General features: G+C 37.8%; 12 protein-coding genes and 1 non-coding gene across 13 annotated transcripts, besides 1 other annotated feature; 9 read left to right on the forward strand and 4 right to left on the reverse strand.

Annotated features, from left to right (window-relative positions):
- Positions 1–145: 145 nt before the first annotated feature.
- COG4 (Golgi transport complex subunit COG4) lies at positions 146–2,731 on the reverse strand (the record flags this gene model as incomplete). The annotated part of the gene is made up of 1 exon (NM_001184202.1): positions 146–2,731. One exon carries the CDS (start codon positions 2,729–2,731, stop codon positions 146–148), a length of 2,586 nt encoding a protein of 861 aa, NP_015430.1.
- Positions 2,732–3,222: 491 nt separating this feature from the next.
- Positions 3,223–4,554, forward strand: ISR1 (putative protein kinase ISR1; the record flags this gene model as incomplete). The annotated part of the gene is made up of 1 exon (NM_001184203.1): positions 3,223–4,554. The coding sequence occupies one exon, from the start codon at positions 3,223–3,225 to the stop codon at positions 4,552–4,554; it is 1,332 nt and encodes a 443-aa protein (NP_015431.1).
- Positions 4,555–4,599: 45 nt separating this feature from the next.
- Positions 4,600–5,226, reverse strand: YTH1 (cleavage polyadenylation factor RNA-binding subunit YTH1; the record flags this gene model as incomplete). The annotated part of the gene is made up of 1 exon (NM_001184204.1): positions 4,600–5,226. One exon carries the CDS (start codon positions 5,224–5,226, stop codon positions 4,600–4,602), a length of 627 nt encoding a protein of 208 aa, NP_015432.1.
- Positions 5,227–5,615: 389 nt separating this feature from the next.
- Positions 5,616–6,905, forward strand: RPN7 (proteasome regulatory particle lid subunit RPN7; the record flags this gene model as incomplete). The annotated part of the gene is made up of 1 exon (NM_001184205.1): positions 5,616–6,905. One exon carries the CDS (start codon positions 5,616–5,618, stop codon positions 6,903–6,905), a length of 1,290 nt encoding a protein of 429 aa, NP_015433.1.
- Positions 6,906–7,445: 540 nt separating this feature from the next.
- Positions 7,446–7,517, forward strand: YNCP0016W. Its single transcript has one exon. It is a non-coding gene; the product is annotated as a tRNA-Thr (tRNA).
- Positions 7,518–7,850: 333 nt separating this feature from the next.
- GLD1 (Gld1p) lies at positions 7,851–8,735 on the forward strand (the record flags this gene model as incomplete). The annotated part of the gene is made up of 1 exon (NM_001184206.1): positions 7,851–8,735. The coding sequence occupies one exon, from the start codon at positions 7,851–7,853 to the stop codon at positions 8,733–8,735; it is 885 nt and encodes a 294-aa protein (NP_015434.1).
- Positions 8,736–8,989: 254 nt separating this feature from the next.
- On the reverse strand, positions 8,990–9,997 carry RPC40 (DNA-directed RNA polymerase core subunit RPC40; the record flags this gene model as incomplete). Its single annotated transcript, NM_001184207.1, has 1 exon — positions 8,990–9,997. One exon carries the CDS (start codon positions 9,995–9,997, stop codon positions 8,990–8,992), a length of 1,008 nt encoding a protein of 335 aa, NP_015435.1.
- A 470-nt stretch (positions 9,998–10,467) lies between these two features.
- Positions 10,468–12,162, forward strand: DBF20 (serine/threonine-protein kinase DBF20; the record flags this gene model as incomplete). Its single annotated transcript, NM_001184208.1, has 1 exon — positions 10,468–12,162. One exon carries the CDS (start codon positions 10,468–10,470, stop codon positions 12,160–12,162), a length of 1,695 nt encoding a protein of 564 aa, NP_015436.1.
- A 98-nt stretch (positions 12,163–12,260) lies between these two features.
- Positions 12,261–12,507: an origin of replication (ARS1626; Autonomously Replicating Sequence).
- Positions 12,418–15,081, reverse strand: MRD1 (RNA-binding ribosome biosynthesis protein MRD1; the record flags this gene model as incomplete). Its single annotated transcript, NM_001184209.1, has 1 exon — positions 12,418–15,081. The coding sequence occupies one exon, from the start codon at positions 15,079–15,081 to the stop codon at positions 12,418–12,420; it is 2,664 nt and encodes an 887-aa protein (NP_015437.1).
- Positions 15,082–15,418: 337 nt separating this feature from the next.
- PIS1 (CDP-diacylglycerol--inositol 3-phosphatidyltransferase) lies at positions 15,419–16,081 on the forward strand (the record flags this gene model as incomplete). Its single annotated transcript, NM_001184210.1, has 1 exon — positions 15,419–16,081. The coding sequence occupies one exon, from the start codon at positions 15,419–15,421 to the stop codon at positions 16,079–16,081; it is 663 nt and encodes a 220-aa protein (NP_015438.1).
- A 381-nt stretch (positions 16,082–16,462) lies between these two features.
- On the forward strand, positions 16,463–17,410 carry ALE2 (Ale2p; the record flags this gene model as incomplete). The annotated part of the gene is made up of 1 exon (NM_001184211.1): positions 16,463–17,410. The coding sequence occupies one exon, from the start codon at positions 16,463–16,465 to the stop codon at positions 17,408–17,410; it is 948 nt and encodes a 315-aa protein (NP_015439.1).
- Positions 17,411–18,038: 628 nt separating this feature from the next.
- On the forward strand, positions 18,039–21,290 carry RGC1 (Rgc1p; the record flags this gene model as incomplete). Its single annotated transcript, NM_001184212.1, has 1 exon — positions 18,039–21,290. One exon carries the CDS (start codon positions 18,039–18,041, stop codon positions 21,288–21,290), a length of 3,252 nt encoding a protein of 1,083 aa, NP_015440.1.
- A 519-nt stretch (positions 21,291–21,809) lies between these two features.
- Positions 21,810–22,643, forward strand: RRG8 (Rrg8p; the record flags this gene model as incomplete). The annotated part of the gene is made up of 1 exon (NM_001184213.1): positions 21,810–22,643. One exon carries the CDS (start codon positions 21,810–21,812, stop codon positions 22,641–22,643), a length of 834 nt encoding a protein of 277 aa, NP_015441.1.
- Between the last annotated feature and the right edge of the window lie 102 nt (positions 22,644–22,745).

Raw genomic sequence — 22,745 nt, forward strand, 5'->3', positions numbered from 1 at the left:
TGGCGCTATCATGTTGTGCTCTTTCATAAGAAAAATAAGAAATGTATTAACAGTCAAGAGTATGCAGAAAAGGTACAACAGCCAAGATTATGTTTGCGTTTATATGAAACTACTTAGTATTCAGCTCGTAAAGCTTATGTTATATTTACTGTGTTCTATCAATCTTCATATTTCTAGCTTTAATTCTTTCCTGAGAGTTTATCACCCAATCGAAAGTACCATTGAAGTCATCCTTGATATCACCTGTAGTCAAATCAAAATTGTCATCATCTAAACCGAGAAGCAACACGATTTGTGTCAATTTCAAGAACTTCTCTCTGAGATTATAGTTCAAGCCACACATATTGCCGATGAAAAGGCTCAGTTCTCTATCTAATTTCGTAACACCAAGTTCATTGAATTCTAGAGTCCATATTCTTTGCTCCAATGTTGTTACGATGTAGTCGACTATGACAGATAGCAACTCTGCATATGCTTCGTTGTGAAGAATATTTTTGTAAGGGATAATCAATTGGTTCCATTTGCTATTGAAACTGTTAATTTGCGACAAATCTTCGAAATCTTCTATGCTTGTGATGTAATTCTTTTGGTTCGAACCTGCAGAATAATCGCGAGACACATTTTTTTGATTGGACGTTGAGGAATTTGATGAGGCTGAATTAACAAAAACAGTTCCCAATAAGTTCCGAACCCTATTTTGTAGGATATTTTGGAACAAGTATTTGACAGCCCATTTGCTTAGCTTATCTGTTTGTTCCAGGACTAATTTTTCTGAGTTTATAATTAAATTCTGTAACTGCGCTGCATCATTGTCAAAAGGGAAATTGTCTCTCAAAATCCTTTGCGAATCGTCTTCTAATATTTCTATGGATAACAGCCTGTGAACGTATACTTTACTCAAGTACAACGTGTTCAGATATATCAAATAATGGTGCAACGCAAGAATGGAATCCTCGTCCTCTGCAACTACGGCTTGTAAATTTGATTGAATATTTGTCAAAGCGCTAGCTGCTGCCCCTCTAAAAGTGAACCTGCTTAGCGGAGAAAACTTATTTGCAGGTGGAGAAACCGATCTTGATGTTGCAGATTGCTCCTCACCTTTTGGAATGTATCTTTTCAAAGATACATTGGAGGCTAGTTTCGATTGTAGTAACTTAAATTTGTTTTGCATAAATTTTACCAGAAATCGGTTCTGAAAAAATTTTACCAACTCGTTCAAAAAACTTGCTAAGAGCTTAAACTGGCCAGTATTAACCACTGATATCAGATTTTTCCGAACTAATAAAATTAAGTCATCTAAAACAGATGTTACAGGGTATGAAATGTTATCGTGGTCATTGAGGGGAACAGCAGTTATAAGATCGTTCAGTGACGGTAATTCTTCTAGTGAAATACTATTTCTAAATGATCTCTGCAGATGGTTCAACACAAACACCTGAAACTCATCAAAGACCTTATCTTGCTTTAACTTTAAGGCAAATTTACCATCTGCTATTGGTGGAGGTGGTTGCAATACATGCGGATGCAAATCGCTAAATTCATTCCATTTAACTGAATAAAATCTAGAATACATGGACCAATTTTGAAGTATTTGAGAAAATTCCATTATCAATAATGCCAAGTCATGAATGGATATAATTGAGCTCTTTTCCGTTTCTCCGTCTGTTTCGATATCCGACTGATTACTGTCTATATTCACATCTTCATTCTTTTGTGAATGTTCCCATTCATTTATATCATGTATAGTCCTTTCTATTTTCCTCGTCTCCATAAAAATATCTAGAATCAAACTAGCTTGAAGATCAGCTTCTTTTTCTACTTTTTCCATGACATGCACCATGTGCTTTTTTCCATAACACGTGGCGATGACTTTTGAATGATCATTTATAATGGTCGATACAATTTTAAAAAGATGTAACAGTACTTGTGAAAAAAATCCTTGAAACTTGGTGCTGTTTTCCATAGAATTCGACATAATTTTCCTGCTTTCGTCCGCAATAATATCACAGACATATTTGGAATACAGGTCTAAACCAAGTACGTCCTGCCCAATCATAGGGAACATTTTGAACATTAAGGTTAGCTCTTTAATATCCTGTGTTCTTGTTGCTTCCATGAATTGCTCCTGAAATAAACTTGTCAGTTCCTTACACCAATTCTTTATTAGTATAGCTGGTTCTTCGGGAATTTCACTCGAGGGCACAACTTTCTTGGCAAACTCGGATACAATAAGTTTTTTATCCGGAAGGCTTCTAATTTCATTGATTGCTGTCGCAGCAACTAAGTAATCCTTTGTTTCTAAAGCAGAATGCGCCAGTGAAATATTATTCTTTAGCGTCCTGACGTCTTTTACAAATTGTAACGTTTTGTTGACCAAAGCGCGTTCCTGATCTACAGTTTCAATATCGTCATGTATAGCTTTTGCTCTTGCGTTCGAAGAAGAAATGGTGGCCACAGTCTCATGAAACTGAGTCAAAGTAGTCGTAAGGTTAGTTCTTTGCAATTCTAATTTCCGGGACTCTTTGTTGAGCGATGATTGCGACTGTTGCACAAATGCATTTAATTGTTTAGATTGTTTTGCGTAATCATTGGCTATCACTTCAGACAGCTTGTCTATTTGAGATAGTGTCGATAATTTGTCTAATAACAAGGTGTACCTTGCTAGATTTTTAGACAATTGGCCCTCGATGATCGAGCTCTCCCATGATGCATTCGATTTTTGCCCTTCCATCAAAACTTCACCCTTTTAGAGCCTGACAATACAGTATCGTTAGTTTGCGCTACTTCGCTGTCCCAACGAATTTGGTTTGTTTTCTATGTTCTATCTCTATCCCACACTTTTTTCACAATTCCTTTACAGGCGAAAATTCAAAAAAGTGACGTAAATGGAGTTCTAAAAGCTAAAGCAACAAGTTAATAAGGTTAGAAGATCGTAAATGTGTTTCAAAAGTTGCTTACCTCCTTCACTATATCTCAGCTGCTTGTATAGCCTATGACGAAAATTTATGTTCCCTAGCAAGGATATAATGTGTCAATCAACATGATCGCAAACCAGCTAGATTGTGATGTATGGGTCTATCTTATTGTTTATTTTGACTAGCATTGAATAAACAAAAAGCGCTGCTAATAGATTCTTGCCTTTATATAACGGGGATCTAACCTCATCAACAGCAAAAATCGTCTTAAAACACATCTCAAAGACTAGTTCTCAAACGTCACGCTATGAACAGTACACCTCCTACGTCACCCGTCACCAGGGTTTCTGATGGTTCCTTTCCATCCATAAGTAACAATAGTAAGGGTTTTGCTTATCGCCAACCGCAAAAACATAAAAGTAACTTCGCATATTCACATCTGGTATCTCCTGTAGAGGAGCCGACAGCTAAATTCAGTGAGGCATTCCAGACAGATTATTCTAGTAAGGCGCCCGTTGCTACCTCGGAGGCGCACCTAAAGAACGATTTAGACGTATTGTTCACTACCCCCCGGTTTTACTCTCCGGAGAATTTGGCTTTAATGTTCCGTCTTTCTAATACAGTTTCTTCCCTAGAATTTCTGGATGAGTTTTTGATGGGCATATTACTTGCTCCAGAGATGGATTTTTTGTCAAATCCAAGTTATTCTCTTCCGTCTAACAAATTAGTGGGACAGGGAAGTTATTCATATGTGTACCCTATATCATCAAGTGCTTCATCAAGATGTAACAACGATTCAGGGGTTGTTTTAAAGTTTGCCAAATCACAGCATAAAAGCAAGGTGATTTTACAGGAAGCTTTGACGCTAGCATATCTCCAGTACATGAGTCCTTCAACCAATGAAAGTCATATTATTCCATTCTATGGGTTGACATACATAACTAAATCCCATTTTAGAAGACTGAGGTCCAACGAATGTGTTCCTGGCCTTATTCTTCCGAAATGCGAAATGAGTTTATATCACTTCAATACAGCAGTGTCACATAAGCTTTCGTTGATAACAAAAAGAAAAATATGGTGGAGACTTATGAAGCAAATGATAGACGCATTAAAATCTTTGAAAACAAATGGTATAATTCATGGTGATATAAAAACAGCAAATATTTTAATAACAGAAATGCATGTTCTTAATGGAGGCCATTGTAAGGATTTTGACTTCTACCTTGCTGACTTTACGTCGGCATTTCACATTAATCAAACACCAACAGATCTGAATACCACGGTAGAATACTGTGCACCAGAACTAATTGATAGCTCCTCCGATCATGTTCCTACATTTGAATCGGATTTGTATGCCGTGGGGCTTTGTCTTTTATCATTTATATCGCAGCATGAGCCTTACAACGAACTTCAGGCGTTAGTGTCGCATGGATCCTCTCCAGGTATTGGCAGTTCATCTATACAGCAGTCCCAATGGCTGATAAATGCTCTTTTGAAAAAAGATCCTATAAATCTAAACATGTTAAGAAACGATTTATTCCAGGATTGGAAGTCAGAACTAGCATTATTGTCCAGAATTCTGGTTGATAGACTTCCTCTAGAAAATCTCATAACTATACTCGATAGTAACTATATATGATAATATACATGTCTATGAAATCGAAAACCCCCAGCCATGCATAGATCAAACTTCACCGTTTATAATTGCGTTTAAACGCCTTTCCTTTTCTTCATCCATTTTCCTGGTATTTATCTCATCGTCTCTCTTAATTCTTAATTTACTACCTTCATCTGGGATTATGAACTGTGGATGTTCCATATCACATTCATCCTTCCCTAAAGGACAAAATCCGGTCATGTATCTTTGACAGAAAACCTTCTTAATATGCCGTCTAGGACAAGAACTCCCCAGAGGACAGAATCCCATTTCGTAATTTTCACATTTTGGTATCTTGCTAGCGGGATCTATGTGTAGATATTGACAATCTGGACTTTGTGTACAGTACCCGTTTTTGCTGAAGAAGACACATTCAGGCATTTTTCGAAGATTGTATTCATGTAAGTATTCACATTGGTCATTCTTTTTGCACAACCCTCGAAGCCAATGTCTACAAACAATTTTATTCTGAAATATTGGTAACACATGCTTTTTTGGACATAACGGTCCCCTCGGACATGATTTAGGGCCTTCTCTAGAATTGTAAAATTCACAAATAGGTCTGTCAGGATCGAGTGAAAACGAATACTCTTGCCTGAGGAAAGGTTCAAATTTAAAAGGATATTTTGCTGTATCGGGGTGAATTAGGCTCATTACATAAACTTATTGATTTTATTCGTCCTAGAATACTTGTTTAAGATACAGTGCAGAAATCTTTAGCTTATAATTCAGAAATGTGATATTTTGAAGCGATTGGAACAACAAAGTACAGTGCATTCTATATAATTATTAAAAGTTATAGTGGACTATTGTAATAACACTTGTTTTCCCCATATCATAACCGACGGCGCGTAAATGCATGCTCAATCAAGTTTCCGAATAAGTTAAGTTTGCCACCCATTGAGGATTAATATACACAAGGCAGCATTGAAAAACCTAATTGTTAACACTACACAAATCTCTATTGTTGTAGTAAACTGCGCTTTTTACCACTGTTACAATAGTTACTAATACACGCAAAAATTCTGGATAAACACGGCAAAATGGTAGACGTGGAAGAGAAAAGTCAAGAAGTTGAATATGTTGATCCAACGGTGAATAGGGTGCCCAATTATGAGGTATCTGAAAAGGCGTTTCTTTTGACACAATCAAAGGTTAGTATTGAACAGCGTAAGGAAGCGGCAGAGTTCGTTTTAGCCAAAATTAAAGAGGAAGAAATGGCCCCTTATTATAAATATCTTTGCGAGGAATACCTTGTTAATAATGGCCAATCTGACTTGGAACACGATGAAAAGTCAGATTCTTTAAACGAATGGATCAAATTTGACCAGGAGCTATACAATGAATTGTGCAAAAAAAATGAAAGTAAGATTAAAGAGTTAAATGAAAAGATCCAAAAATTGGAAGAAGATGATGAAGGTGAACTAGAACAAGCTCAAGCCTGGATTAATCTGGGTGAATATTATGCACAAATCGGTGACAAAGATAATGCTGAAAAGACGCTAGGGAAATCATTATCGAAGGCTATTTCCACAGGCGCCAAAATTGATGTTATGCTAACAATTGCAAGGCTGGGGTTCTTTTATAACGACCAACTTTATGTTAAGGAGAAGTTGGAAGCAGTCAATTCTATGATTGAAAAAGGTGGTGACTGGGAGAGAAGAAATAGATATAAAACATACTATGGTATCCACTGCTTGGCCGTAAGAAACTTTAAGGAAGCGGCAAAGTTATTGGTCGATTCTCTAGCAACTTTCACCTCTATTGAATTAACTTCCTATGAAAGCATTGCCACATATGCATCGGTCACAGGTTTATTCACTCTGGAAAGAACAGACCTAAAATCCAAAGTCATCGATTCACCTGAATTGTTATCTTTAATCTCAACAACTGCCGCACTACAATCTATCTCGTCGTTAACAATTTCCCTTTACGCGTCCGATTATGCCAGTTACTTTCCATATCTTTTGGAAACATATGCAAATGTTTTGATTCCATGTAAATATTTGAATAGACATGCAGATTTCTTTGTTAGAGAAATGAGAAGAAAAGTCTACGCACAATTGTTGGAATCATATAAGACTTTGTCGCTGAAATCTATGGCAAGCGCATTTGGTGTTTCGGTTGCGTTCTTGGATAACGACCTGGGTAAGTTTATTCCAAATAAGCAACTAAATTGTGTCATTGATAGAGTTAATGGGATCGTAGAGACCAACAGGCCAGACAACAAAAATGCTCAATACCATCTGCTAGTTAAGCAAGGTGACGGTTTGCTAACAAAATTACAAAAATACGGTGCAGCAGTGAGATTGACAGGGTCAGATCGTGTTTGAGGAATTTACATTATTTAGCAACGCACATAATCACATCAACATGTATACATAGTTTGGAGACTTGAGTAAATAGTAGTGAGAGGATATATGGATCGGTTCAAGTCAAAGGATTGTAATCATCCTCTTTCTCCTTTAAAACGGAGAGCTTCTATAGTTTTCAAGCTTCCATTAAAAATTTCAGTATTTAGTTCGGAAAGTTACATAATTGCAATGTCTCATAAAGGACCATGCTTCTTTTGAAAGTGAGGAATCTAAGGCTGAAAATGCCAATTCTTAAAAAGTAGTATAACCAGAAAAAGGAATCCCCATAAAAGGAAATTCATGATACGGTCATTGTTTCTTCATTTGTTTAATACGTTGTATTCGAGTGTTCTAGCCAATAAACGATTCAACTAAAACACTTCTGGTTCGCTTTTAGGGATATCGTTGAAATGAAATCACTCCATGATAGTTTAAGTGTTACAGACATTAAGAGAAGTCGGCTGCAAATTTCCATGCAGACACTTTGTCCCTTCTTGGAGGATACCCTACAGTGTAAAAGCCTCCTTAGCTTAGTGGTAGAGCGTTGCACTTGTAATGCAAAGGTCGTTAGTTCAATTCTGACAGGTGGCAAAATTTTTTCCCTAAAGTTAACACTTATTTAGCTTCTTTTTATATAAAAAATCCATGAGAATTGATTCTGCATTTTAGTTTAAATTTTTTCTTTAAGACTATGATGCTTTCATGCACAAGGTTATATTGTTCTCCTTCTCTATAGTTATTGCAAGGAAATCATATATAACGAAACACAATTTGATCCTTTTGAACCTACATTATCCCGCACTCTTGACGTATCATCAAATAAAGCTAAACTGCGGAAGCCTAAAAATACTAAGCACGCTATTTGTCATCCATTAGCAGGCCAAAAGCAAACTAATCTATGTTTTCAATAAGGCCAATATAATAATGGATAATTTTGAAAGTACTGCTGAAGGAAATTTAAGTATAGGAAACAAACGAGTATACGAACTACGAAAAAGAAACTTCCAAAGAAATTTGGTGAATAATTTGAGCTTTCTCGGGTATGTTTTAATATCATTGGAATATATCAAGTATGATCGTACCGTCTGGACACTTATAACAAGAGCAATAGTGCAATCTCTCATAAGTTCTCCTTTTCCAAGTGATGCCAAGTTACGTAGGCTAGCGACCCTCGGTGCAGATAATAACACGACGGGGGTTGCAACACTTCCAGGCGGAAGATCTATCAGGTTTCCCGGAATGTTTGGAACAGAAATGCTTTATAATTCTTCTAGTGAAGCTGAGCAACAAGACCATGATGATACCGCTATTGTGTCCATGAAAAAGCAAATCCGGAAGTTTTTATTTCATGGTTGCTTATCGTTGAATATGCTTTTCATTATCTTAACAATCCTATTCCCAATTGATTTTTTTGAACCCCTGAGTGGTAGCGAGCCAGTAGACGATGGCCCTAAGAATACTCCCTCACCCTTTTCCAATTCAGATGGTCTACTTTTGGGTGAGAGAAGAGGTGGGCTTTTTCTACAGATGATCGGAGAACGGCTACCAAAGAGCAACTTTTCCGGCAATCTTGGATTAGTAATGTTCGAATTTAGCATACTTATTGTACAGTTTACTTTATTTTCACTAACATGTGTTGTATTGGCAGATTTAGATTTTGAAGAGCCAGAAAGACTAGAACCTGTAAATAGTGATGGCTACGATGGCTCTGTAATAGTTGCACGAATACCATTAAATAAAACCATGAATGCCATTTTAAATGACGGCAATATTAATGACAACAATGAGAATGCTAGCAATTCTGTCTAATAGTATATATATGTAGTCCATAAGGGGTAATGCATATTACTGTTATCGGCACTATTTTATAGAGAGTTACATTTACATATATCATTCTATTACATTTCCTTATCTATGACGATTCATGGGTTTGTATTTTTTTGGTAGGATTTGCCAATTCTACTAATACTAGAAGAAAAGATTATACAAAGATAAAGACCCTGAGGTTAAGTATTTAATATTTTTCTCAAACTGTGTTTTTTTTATTAGTATGCAAAGTAGGATCATTGGGTAATTGGACAGTTTTTCAAATACTCAGCCTTATTCTTTAAAATCCTGACGGATTTGAAAAAAATTTCTTCTGGTGTCATGGCACCAGCGCTTTCTACGTTGAAAATAAAGTGGTTCCTCACTCTTCCTAATTTAACTTTATCAGCAAACTCTTCGTATCTTAAAACCTCCCTGGAAACCGTATCCTTCCTAGCATCTTTGACATACGCTTCATCTGAACCTTCATCAATACCAATAACACCTGGGGGAAAACATTTTTGAAATCTTCTGGCACTTTCACCTTTGATTGGCTGTAAGATATTGATTTGAGGTAATAATCTATAAGAAGCGGTGGAAACTGGTGAAAATTTAGCATGATCACCACCGATACCTAAAATGCAATGTGCCTTCAACGAAATTTCTTGACCAGGCCTTAGCTTAGCTAATAAAATATCAGGATCAGCTGGAACAACCGGACAATCAGCAAAAGTGGTAGATTGTCTGCCCTGTGGTTCAAACTTCAAATCACGGGCGTAGACATGGGCATTGTTATATAGTTCCTTTGGATCAGTAGATCCCTTTGGAGCATCTGGATTTCTTGTGCACTTCACGTTCAAACTCAAAACGATAGTATTTTCATCCGTAAACTTTTCATCGTCCGGCAAATTACTATCAACCCATGTGAGCATATCAGGGTCAACTTTTAATGGAACCAAGCCTATTCTATGAGCCAAAACCTCATCTTGGATAACGGATGTATTGTTAAAAAAATAGACGTATTCAGCAGCCACGGATGGAACCTCGGAAATCATTATACGACGAAAGGCATTCGCAATCGATGTGTCAATGTTTATCAAGTCGAAATTTGCCTCTCTTGCGTCTAATGACGAAATATTGACTTCGAAGTCCTTTTTGAATTTTTCCACATTCCACTCGTTTTCTGCATCCTTCGAGAAACCAGGAAAATCCGTGGAGGTTGTATTCGTTACACGGTTATATTCAATACCCACAATATTTGACATATCTTCTTTCACCTACTTACTTTCATGCACTTGATACCTGCTCTTCTACATAATATGAGTGAAATTTTTTCTTTCAACTCATCGCAATAATTTTTTCACAAAATTTTTGTGAATCCAAGTCACTATAAACGGAATTAATAAATATTTGCAACATAAAGCACAATGTATTGTAGCAGAAGACAAACGACAAGTATGGGATAATGCAACATCTCTTTCTAATTAATATAAAATCAAGAATAAGCATGTCTTCTGACTAATTTTTATATACAAACACCAAGATCATAAATTTTTGTCTTTGAATGGATAATTAACCCATACACCTCATACAAGATTTTGAGAGTAAACACAAATCAATGGACCTGTAGTCGGCTAGATCACAGATCATGATGAACTGTATTGTCGCAACAAACTTGTAACTCCAATAGTGATTAGCAACCCAGAATATCGTATTCAACAATAATTCGGTAGTCATGTTTTCACGAAGTGATCGAGAGGTAGATGATTTGGCTGGTAATATGAGTCATTTAGGGTTCTATGATTTGAATATTCCTAAACCTACTTCTCCACAGGCGCAATATAGGCCTGCTAGAAAGAGCGAAAATGGAAGATTAACTCCCGGACTTCCAAGATCATATAAGCCGTGTGATTCAGATGATCAAGATACCTTCAAAAATCGCATTTCATTGAATCACTCACCGAAGAAGCTACCCAAGGATTTTCACGAGCGTGCTTCCCAAAGTAAAACCCAGAGAGTTGTTAATGTATGCCAACTTTACTTTCTCGACTATTACTGTGACATGTTTGATTATGTTATTAGCAGAAGACAACGTACGAAGCAGGTGCTAAGATATCTTGAACAGCAAAGAAGTGTCAAAAACGTTTCTAATAAGGTTTTAAATGAAGAATGGGCTTTGTATTTGCAAAGAGAACACGAAGTACTGAGAAAAAGGAGGTTGAAACCTAAGCACAAGGATTTTCAGATACTGACACAAGTTGGACAGGGTGGTTATGGGCAAGTTTATCTTGCAAAAAAAAAAGACAGTGATGAAATTTGTGCTTTGAAAATATTAAACAAGAAACTTTTATTCAAACTAAACGAGACGAATCACGTCCTTACTGAGAGGGACATACTAACCACAACTAGATCTGACTGGCTTGTGAAGTTGCTTTATGCATTTCAGGATCCAGAGAGCCTATATTTAGCAATGGAATTTGTACCTGGTGGTGATTTTCGCACATTGTTAATAAATACAAGGATATTGAAGAGCGGTCACGCAAGGTTCTATATCAGCGAAATGTTTTGTGCCGTGAACGCGTTGCATGAACTTGGTTACACTCACCGGGATTTAAAGCCGGAGAATTTCTTGATTGATGCTACAGGGCATATCAAGCTGACCGATTTTGGTCTAGCAGCAGGGACCGTATCAAATGAAAGAATCGAAAGCATGAAAATACGCTTAGAAGAAGTAAAGAATTTGGAATTTCCTGCTTTCACAGAAAGGTCTATCGAGGATAGAAGGAAAATATATCATAACATGAGGAAGACAGAAATTAATTACGCTAACTCTATGGTCGGTTCGCCTGATTATATGGCCCTAGAAGTTCTGGAAGGTAAAAAATACGATTTTACAGTGGATTATTGGTCATTAGGCTGTATGCTTTTTGAAAGTTTGGTTGGATATACACCTTTTAGTGGTTCTTCTACTAATGAAACTTACGAGAATTTAAGATATTGGAAAAAAACTTTAAGAAGGCCCCGTACTGAGGATAGAAGAGCAGCATTCTCAGATAGAACCTGGGATTTAATTACAAGACTAATAGCTGACCCCATCAACAGAGTACGATCTTTTGAGCAAGTTCGCAAAATGTCTTATTTCGCAGAGATCAATTTTGAAACCCTAAGAACAAGTTCTCCACCATTTATTCCTCAATTAGATGATGAAACGGATGCAGGTTATTTCGATGACTTCACAAATGAAGAAGATATGGCTAAATATGCAGATGTCTTCAAAAGACAGAACAAATTATCTGCAATGGTCGATGACTCTGCCGTTGATTCCAAGCTTGTTGGATTTACTTTTAGGCATAGAGATGGAAAACAAGGTTCAAGCGGGATACTTTACAATGGTTCAGAACATTCAGACCCTTTTTCAACTTTTTATTAAGATTACGTCCCTACAATTTAATTTTGTATAGCATAACAGATACATTGACAACAGCAACAAGATGTGCTAACATTTTCCATTTTGAATGATTACCAAAATTATGAAACCAAGGCAACATGTAATTTTTAAGTTTAGTAATCTTTTTCGGGATGAGATGTTTTGAAGAGTTTTATGCTATTAAAGTAGTAATATGATTTATATATTCAAATAAAATGTAAATTATGAAAGAAAAATACGATAAGCTGATAGGGTAAACTAGAAACCTTCGTTTTCTTCATCATCCACATCCAGTTTCTTTCTACCGCCCCCATTTCTTAAGGCAGCCATCTCATTAGTGGCAACTTGCTTTCTAACCTTCTTTGTCATCCTGGCTATCTCTTCTTCAGCGTCAACTGCATCTTCTTCTGCATATTGCATTACCAATCTGCGGCCCAGTAAATGGACACCGTGCAACTGATCCATAGCATTTTCTGCTTCCTTTGGAAGTAAAAATTCCACGAACGCAAAACCTCTTGCAGACTTGTCGAACTTCTTTGGAACTCTAACAGATTTTAATTGACCAAAAGAATTGAATAATTCGAAAACGTCTTTCCTAGTAGCTTCAAATGGAAGATTCTTAACAATGATTTTACCGCTTTTCTTATTGGATTTAGTCTTTGTATTACCGCTCTGAGATGCTTGTCTATGGGATAACTTCAATTGAATCTTATGGCCGTCGATTACCGTCCCATCCATTGCAGCTATCACGGCATTAGCTTGTTCCTTGGTCCTGAATTCTACAAAACCAAACCCCATTGACAAGGTCTTGCCTTGATGTTTTGGATCAGGTTTTGTCTTCACTTGGGCAACAACAAAACCAGTGAAAACCTTGAACCTATCAGTAAGATTTTGGTTCGTCGTGGAGAAGTTTAGATTCTTTATGAAAATTGAGACAGTTGGACCATCAATAACGTCTTCATCATGAGCATTAGATGACCCTTCAGTTACATCCTTGTTTGCTTCCATTAAGTCATTTGATGAAGGTTTTACCTCTACCGGGTTTTCTTCTTCTTTTGCAGAAGTGTTATTTATCAAATCATCGGCCTCAGCTGGTTTAGTAAAGCAATCCTTAGGCCCCCTTTCTAGATATATTATGCCGTCCTTAAATCTTTTATACGATAGTTTAGTGAAAGCTGCCCTTGCTGACGTTGTGTCCCTGAATTGCACTATAGCTATTGTACCAGCTGGTGGCATGAGCAATCTTTCCAATTTACCATATGGCAAAAACATTTCGCCAAGCTCTTCTCTAGTTGTCCCAAAAGGAAAATTTTTAACCAGTATCACTTTATCGTCTCTTTGATTTGTAGATTTTAACTGTGAAAACTTGGTCAGATCAACACCTTTGGATTCAAAGTATTTTCTAACATCACCAATAACATGGGCTTCAGCCAAAGCTTGTTTGACAGCCGAACTTGAGTTTTCAGCATCGATCAATTGAGATTTTTCTAGACCCAATTTGGCTGCCACACTACCCAAAACAGCATCTTGGTTCATATACAAGGAGTTCCAAGAAAATGTTTGTCTGGATGCAGCTGCCTTCCTTTTCAATTCCTTTTGCTTTTTCAATGGCATATTCTTTAAATCAAACTCATCTAATCTATGGCTTTTTTTTTCTTCACCAGGAAGAATATGCAATAGTCTTCCTTGAAAAATCTGTTTATCCAATTCAACATAGGCGTTCACTGCATTCTTAGAATCCTTAAATAGAACGTATGCAAATCCTTTGGATTGACCAGTCCTGGTATCCAAAGCCACATGAACCTCCTCTAACTCTCCAAATGGACTAAATAGTTTCCTGAAATCTTCTTCTTTGGAGGTATACAAGATATTACGTAAGAATAAACGGCCAGTTTGGTTAATTTTTTCAATAGCCAGTTCTTCGTCCGTCTTTTGCGGCACAGCACGTTCTGGTTGTTCTTCCTTCTTGGTATCGAGACTTTCATTTTGTTCAGTAGCGTATGATGATGATTTTTCCCTTGTTTCCGCTTCACTTTCTTTGATTCTTACACGGCGTTGTTTGAACCAATCTAGGTCAGAAACCTTTTCATCTTGGGCGAGGTTTCTCCTCTTTTCATTCTCTTTTTCATCACTATTAGCGTCATCATTAACTAAACCTATATCAGTATCCTTCAAATTGCTAATACTTATCATCTTTTCTTCCTCTCCGGCATCTTCTTGATCTTCATCCCTGTTTCTGTTGAGAGCCGAATATTCATCGTCACTTTCATTCTCAATGACCAAATTTGGTGCTTCGTCTTTATTATTCTCTTCCTTTAAGGCTAATGCATGAGCCAATAGAGAATTCCCTTGCACGCTGGAGTCCTCTTCTTCCCGTTTTAGTTTTTCGTCCTCTATGCTCTTGTCAATGCCAACTTTTTCCCATGATGTGACTTGTGAGCTTGGCTTCATAGTCTCCATGAACTCTTGTAATTGCTTGTTCTTGCGAATCTCGTCATCAATGTTGCTGTGCTTATTTTCATCCACTTTCTTTTTCTTTCGATTTTCTTCTTGTAGCAATTTTTCTTCCTTTTCCCTAAACCTTTTCAGAGCTTCTCTTCTCTTCTCCTTCATGGGCTGCGGGACTCTTGGGTCTGCAAAGCTTTTAGCCATGGACACTTCTATCTTAGAAGTGTTGATAAAACTGCCATTGAAATACTCTACAGCATCAAAAGCGTCTTCCTCGTTACGGTATCCGATAAATCCAAATCTTCTACTTTCTCCGTTCCTATCTCTAAGAATTTTAACATCTGTTATGAGGTCTGGACCACTACCATTAACTGCTTGATGGGAATGTTTTTGACGTAATCTTTTTGTAAAATGCTCCCTGAGATTATCATCTGTTAGATAGACGGGCAAACCCTTGACAATGATACGGGACATGTTAGTTATGTTATCTTGTGCTTGAGGCTCAAATTAAATCTCAGTTCAGGTTGCAGTCTTTGCATATGAAGTACCGATGAGATGAGATGAGATGAGCTCTAAATTTCCATAAAATTTTTTCATTTTATAAAATTCACGTCGCTCCGCACGTAAATCCCTATTACGGAAATTATTTCTCAATAGGGAAAGCCCCTCCTATTGTTTTTTCCGTCTCGAGGATTTTTCACTTTTAGTATATAAGTAAAACATAAAAAACATGAGAGGTGGTATGGTTTATTTGCCGTCACTGTGGAGCCTTCAAGTAATGTAAATAAGAGGGAAAGTGTGATAGTACAAGATGAGTTCGAATTCAACACCAGAAAAGGTTACTGCAGAACACGTTCTGTGGTATATTCCCAATAAGATCGGTTATGTTCGTGTTATCACCGCCGCCCTTTCTTTTTTCGTTATGAAGAATCATCCTACGGCCTTTACATGGTTGTATAGTACATCATGTCTACTGGATGCGCTAGACGGAACCATGGCAAGAAAGTACAATCAGGTTTCCAGTCTGGGTGCCGTTCTGGACATGGTTACCGACAGATCCAGTACCGCTGGCTTGATGTGTTTCCTTTGTGTGCAGTATCCCCAATGGTGCGTTTTCTTCCAATTAATGCTGGGCTTGGATATTACTAGTCACTACATGCATATGTATGCCAGTTTAAGTGCTGGTAAGACTTCTCATAAAAGTGTGGGCGAGGGTGAGTCCAGATTGTTACACCTGTACTACACGAGAAGAGACGTACTGTTCACTATCTGTGCGTTTAACGAACTATTTTATGCTGGATTGTACTTGCAGTTGTTCTCAAATTCTGCAACCTTTGGTAAATGGACTACAATCATAAGTTTCCCTGGTTACGTGTTCAAGCAGACCGCAAACGTTGTCCAGCTAAAAAGGGCAGCCTTGATTTTAGCAGACAACGATGCCAAGAATGCCAACGAGAAGAACAAGACTTACTGATAGGATGAGTTTCTTACTTTTTTTCTCCTTTTAATTGCGCTAATCTTTTATTTATGTGTAGTTTTTATTTATGTGAAATGGAACATTCGTTGATTTAACTTTAAAAGCAGCCTACTCTATCGTCTTGATTATACTTGGCACAACAAATGCTCAAATAAACGAAAAATTTCATATTGTTGGTACTTTTTCTCAACGCGGTTTTTTTCCTGTTTTTTTCGAGCAGTTCCCGAGGGCATATTTAACATAAGCCAAGGAGAGAGAAAAAACGTTTGTTGGACAGATCAAAAAGAAAAAGAAGAAGACCTCTCCTCTATCTCAAGCTTCTGCCCCCCCCCCCGGAAGGAATTCAAGCACGAAGGTGAACATTGCCTACAAGAAAAAATGGATGTTTTATTGTCGCTTCCTCAACCGGAATTATTTAAGACCACGGTGATTCCGTTCTTGGCAAATCGCAATATAATCAAGTCGGAAGCGATTCTCTCCAACTTGCACTCAATTTTTTATGTTGCTATATTCTACCATATTTGGTTTCTTTTTGGCAAATGGATCTTATTCCCACATTTGGTTAAATGGAAATTGGACTATGACCAAAAACATAACGTCAAGAAAGATGAGAAGACAACTTCGGAACGTCAAGCTCAACATTACAAAAAGAAGTACACTTCTTTGATCAATCAAAGTTCAGTCCACTTAATATCCCTACTGCAAAGCATAGTGGTCCTGTACTACTCATTGAAGTTCTTGCTTGATCCAAAAGCCTCGGCCGAGCCCTACCAAACCTCACACTCTCGAGTGTTTACAGAAAATCGAGACACTCAAGTCATCTGTATTTTTGCTATTGGTTATTTCGTCTGGGATATCTATATTTCCACCATGTATTCTACTTTCCCCTTCGTTGTGCACGGAATAATCTCCACCGTCGTGTTTTGCATCGGATTGAAACCGTACATCCAATATTACGCCCCAGTGTTCTTGATGTTCGAACTTTCCAATCCCTCCTTGAACTTTAGATGGTTCGGTATCAAATTTCTACCCCAGAAAAGCAAATTCTGCTCTCTACTGCTGCTGTTGAACAATTTGACGCTCATGGTCGTCTTCTTTGCCGCTAGAATCGCCTGGGGGTGGTTTCAAATTGGAAAACTATGTTACGACTTTTACCAGGTGCGCAATGAACCTGGTTTCTTAGTCTTTGACACCATTGTTATCCTTGCAGGCAATTTCGTCCTGGACATCTTGAATGTTATTTGGTTTTCTACCATGGTGTCTGTGGCTGCAAAGGTCTTGAAGAAGGGGGAGTCTGTAGACAAAGTCACTAAGAATGAACAATAATCCATGGAGGCACACTTTAACATGTGCATATATGTGTATATAGACTATAAACTTGTGTAAGCTATGCGAGCATTACAAACCTAGAAAATTACAGGCAATAAATCAATATTGATACATGGCGAATTTTTGTGGGGGGGGGGCAGGATCTTTGCCTACATTTTCTTCTTTAATTTTACCTAGACTGAGCGATTCTGCCACCTTCAGGACTACTGAACACTTTCAATGCTACTTTTGCCAGAATTATACTATACTACCACACTTTCATGTGATGAAACGTGAAACTCTAATCACGAGATTTAGGGGGAGGTGTTTCATATGCGGATAACGCCGTTCTCGCGCAAGCTGATTTTCCATTGCTTAATAAAAAGGCGAAAAGCCTCCTACATAGAGGATGATGTTGGTTTGACCGTGATTGATGTCCAAGTAGCTGTGGCTTATTGGGTATTCTTTCGGAAGCTTTTGTGATTTTTTTGTTAAGGTTTGAGAGTGGTTAATTGAGCCAAATACGGCGCGGTACAGGTAAAGAGAGAAGAATCATAAAGAAAGCTGTTTTCTTTATCCTAGTCTACTTTTTATGGCTTTGTGTGCTAAAAGAAGAAAAACAAGAGATAATTAAGTGGATTAATAGATGTCTGACTATTTCACGTTTCCTAAGCAGGAGAATGGCGGTATCTCGAAGCAGCCTGCGACACCAGGTTCAACTCGGAGCTCTTCTAGAAATTTGGAGTTACCGAAGAACTATCGTTCATTTGGTGGTAGTAGCGATGAACTGGCATCTATGTATTCCGCCGACTCCCAGTACTTGATGGATATGATTCCTGATTCATTGACGCTGAAAAATGAGCCAGCATCTGGAAATACGCAAATGAACGGGCCAGATGGCAAAGAGAATAAGGACATAAAACTTGACGAGTATATATTACCCAAGACAGACCCAAGGTCACCCTACTATATTAACATGCCTATACCTAAAAAATTGCCGAAGAGTGAAGGTAAGGCGAGGGCTAAACAAAAGGTTAACAGGGCTGATCCTTCTGATTTAGATGTGGAGAACATTTACGAAACTTCCGGGGAGTTTGTTAGAGAGTATCCGACAGATATTTTGATTGATAGGTTTCACAAATGGAAGAAAATCTTGAAAAGTTTGATCGCTTACTTCAGAGAAGCTGCCTACTCTCAGGAACAAATTGCAAGGATCAACTACCAGATGAAAAATGCCGTAAAATTTGCTTTTCTTACTGATTTGGAAGATGAAACAAACAAACTGGTTGATCCAAGTATATCTAAGTTGCCTACTAAGAAACCTCAGCCTGTCCCATTGGCCGCTCAAAAATTGGACAGCAAGTACGACACAGATGTGGAACAGCCGCAGTCAATCCAATCAGTACCTTCGGAAGAGGTAGCTTCAGCTTCTTCTGGCTTCATGAAATTTGGGTCAGGATCCATTCAAGATATTCAAGTGATTTTGAAGAAGTACCATTTATCTTTGGGTAGTCAACAATATAAGATCTCTAAGGAAATCTTGGCATATATTATACCCAAATTGACCGACTTGCGTAAGGATTTGACCACAAAGATGAAAGAAATTAAAGAATTAAATGGAGATTTCAAGACTAACATAGGCGAGCATATCAAAATAACAAGCAGGCTTCTGAATAAATATATTGCTTCAGTGAAGTTATTAGATGAAGCATCCACTTCGGGCGATAAGCAAGGTGAAAAATTAAAACCAAAACACGATCCATACCTTTTGAAATTACAACTAGATTTGCAGCTGAAAAGACAATTACTCGAAGAAAACTATCTTCGAGAAGCTTTTCTGAATTTACAATCAGCAGCACTACAACTGGAGAAAATAGTATATTCTAAAATTCAATCCGCATTACAGCGCTACTCAGCGTTAATTGATTCAGAAGCACGATTAATGATCAAAAATTTGTGCCATGAATTGCAGCAAGGTATTCTATCTAGACCACCGGCTGTAGAGTGGGATAATTTTGTCTCTCATCATCCTACCTGTCTGATGAATTTAAAATCGACAGACCCGCCACCGCAACCCAGAAGATTATCTGATATTGTTTATCCTAACATGAAATCGCCGCTGGCCAAATGCATTAGAGTAGGATATCTACTGAAGAAAACAGAGTCTTCTAAAAGTTTTACTAAAGGTTATTTTGTGTTGACTACAAATTATCTTCACGAATTCAAAAGCAGCGATTTCTTTCTAGACAGCAAGTCTCCCCGTTCAAAAAATAAACCTGTTGTTGAACAATCAGACATTAGCCGTGTGAATAAGGATGGGACTAACGCTGGCAGTCACCCATCGAGCAAAGGGACACAGGATCCGAAACTGACGAAGAGAAGAAAGGGTTTGAGTTCTTCGAATCTATATCCTATCTCTAGTTTGTCTTTAAATGATTGCTCATTAAAGGATAGTACTGACTCAACTTTTGTTTTACAAGGGTATGCTAGTTATCATTCACCAGAGGACACATGTACAAAAGAATCAAGCACGACCTCAGATTTGGCATGTCCAACAAAGACGCTTGCTTCAAATAAGGGCAAACATCAACGTACGCCTTCAGCTCTCTCGATGGTGTCCGTTCCGAAATTTCTAAAGAGTTCTTCCGTGCCCAAGGAACAAAAAAAGGCTAAAGAAGAAGCTAACATCAATAAGAAGTCAATTTGCGAGAAGCGCGTTGAATGGACGTTTAAAATATTTTCCGCAAGTCTTGAACCAACTCCAGAGGAATCAAAAAATTTCAAGAAATGGGTTCAGGACATAAAAGCGCTTACAAGTTTCAATTCTACTCAGGAGAGGTCGAACTTCATTGAAGAAAAGATTCTGAAAAGTAGAAACCATAATAATGGAAAGAGCTCTCAAAGGTCCAAAAACAGTACATATATCACTCCAGTAGACAGTTTTGTTAACCTTTCTGAAAAAGTAACGCCATCTTCCTCTGTTACCACGTTAAACACTAGGAAGAGGGCAAATCGTCCTCGTTATATAGACATCCCAAAAAGCGCAAATATGAATGCAGGCGCTATGAATTCCGTATACAGGTCAAAAGTCAATACACCAGCCATTGATGAAAATGGTAATCTGGCCATAGTGGGAGAAACGAAAAACAGTGCTCCACAAAATGGTATGAGTTACACAATTAGAACCCCTTGCAAATCGCCTTATTCACCTTATACTGGGGAAGGTATGCTTTACAACCGGTCAGCAGATAACTTAATGGCATCCTCTTCGCGAAAAGCATCGGCTCCCGGAGAGGTACCTCAAATAGCTGTTAGTAATCATGGGGATGAAGCCATTATTCCGGCAAGCGCGTATTCAGATAGTAGTCATAAATCGTCTCGTGCCTCCAGTGTTGCATCCATTCACAACCAACGGGTTGATTTTTATCCTTCGCCATTAATGAACTTACCAGGTGTTTCACCCAGTTGTCTAGCATTGGATGGTAATGCAAACGGATATTTTGGAATACCATTGAATTGCAATTCGGAAGCAAGACGAGGGTCAGATCTTTCACCTTTTGAGATGGAGTCTCCATTGTTCGAGGAAAACAGAACTCAAAACTGCAGTGGCTCTCGCAAAAGTTCAGCTTGTCATATTCCCCATCAATGTGGTCCAAGGAAAGAAGGTAATGACTCACGATTGATCTACGGCAATGAGAAGGGCGCCTCACAATCACGTCTAACGTTGAAGGAACCGCTTACATCTAAAGGTGTTGAAGCTCCTTATAGCAGTTTGAAAAAGACATATAGTGCGGAAAACGTCCCACTAACATCTACTGTATCGAATGATAAGTCTCTTCACTCGCGCAAGGAGGGAAGTACTAATACTGTACCTGCTACATCCGCGTCAAGTAAGTGACACTATGAAAACCTGTCCAATAAGACTGCACAGATGAAGAGCATGTCATTTGGTTCCTTGATAAGTGTAATAAGCAACAAGAAAGTCCTGGGTCATGTTCCTGCTGAAAATACAAACCCATTAACTACCGGAAACGAAGAAGATTAAGACAAAATGGAAAAGTTAAGTTAAACGCAATCAGTTCATATATTCTTAGATAGTTATCATGTTTTTATAAGTAAACAAAGTAGTCTTCTACCAAATAAAAATAGATTCCTGATTGGGTATTTTTCAGAAGTATCATCTGAACTTGATGTTATTTTAAAATGAAAGCCAGCGTCCATAATTATCTTTTTCTTACTTGTTTTTTACAGTGGCGGTAGGATTGGCAATGCCTGTTCATCTCCAGTTTTCCGGTCCGCTTACGACATCGGCCTTTCTATAAGACAGGTTGGCAATGCGCCACGGTACATGATGACGATAGGAGCCTTCGAATAATATTTTGTTGTGAATTCTCCTGGGAACCTCTCAAAATCAAATATGGGTTTACCTAAATCGGCATATAAGAAGTTACTCATAGATTGTCCAACGAGAGTCATTAATAAAAACTGTGCCCAACGAGTCAAAGATGTTTCTCCGCTCATTACAAACTTCGAGAAATGGTCGGATAAGCGCAAGAAGCTCTATTTCAAAGATGAAGAGGAAATGGTGGGGCAGTTCCATTTGGAAAATTTCAATTTAAAAAATAACTTATATGGTAGGCTTTTAGCTTCTCCAATGAGAGCAGAAAAAATCTCAAAATTAAAATCGTGTAGAGAATTACTAATTCCATTGAAAGTGGTACCATCAACTGGCAAAGATCAGCATGCTGATAAAGATAAACTAAAACTGGTACCTACACTAGATTATTCCAAATCATACAAAAGCTCGTACGTATTGAATTCAGCCTCCATTGTACAAGACAACTTGGCGGCTGCGACGTCATGGTTCCCAATCTCGGTATTGCAAACATCAACTCCAAAGAGCCTAGAAGTTGATTCCTCTACATTTATAACGGAATACAATGCTAACTTGCACGCATTTATAAAAGCAAGACTTTCAGTGATACCGAATGTTGGACCTTCTTCGATAAATCGTGTTTTACTCATTTGTGACAAGAGAAAAACACCCCCGATTGAAATACAAGTAGTTAGTCATGGTAAAGGGCTACCAATTACACAGTCTGTCTTTAACCTTGGTTATCTCCACGAGCCAACTCTAGAAGCTATCGTGAGTAAAGATGCAGTTACTAATGGAATTTACCTGGATGCCGACAATGACAAGGATCTCATCAAACACCTTTATAGTACATTATTGTTTCATTCAGTTAACTGATTGCGGAAGAAAAAAGGAAGGAAAGCGGGATATATCGCTGGAATTGTCTCTCTGAATTTGCCATTATTCTTATTCAATGAATACAAAACTGGCTGTCAGCGA

The sequence above is a fragment of the Saccharomyces cerevisiae genome, chromosome XVI (genome assembly GCF_000146045.2).
Source record: "Saccharomyces cerevisiae S288C chromosome XVI, complete sequence".
In the NCBI taxonomy this organism is placed as follows: Eukaryota; Fungi; Ascomycota; class Saccharomycetes; order Saccharomycetales; family Saccharomycetaceae; genus Saccharomyces; species Saccharomyces cerevisiae.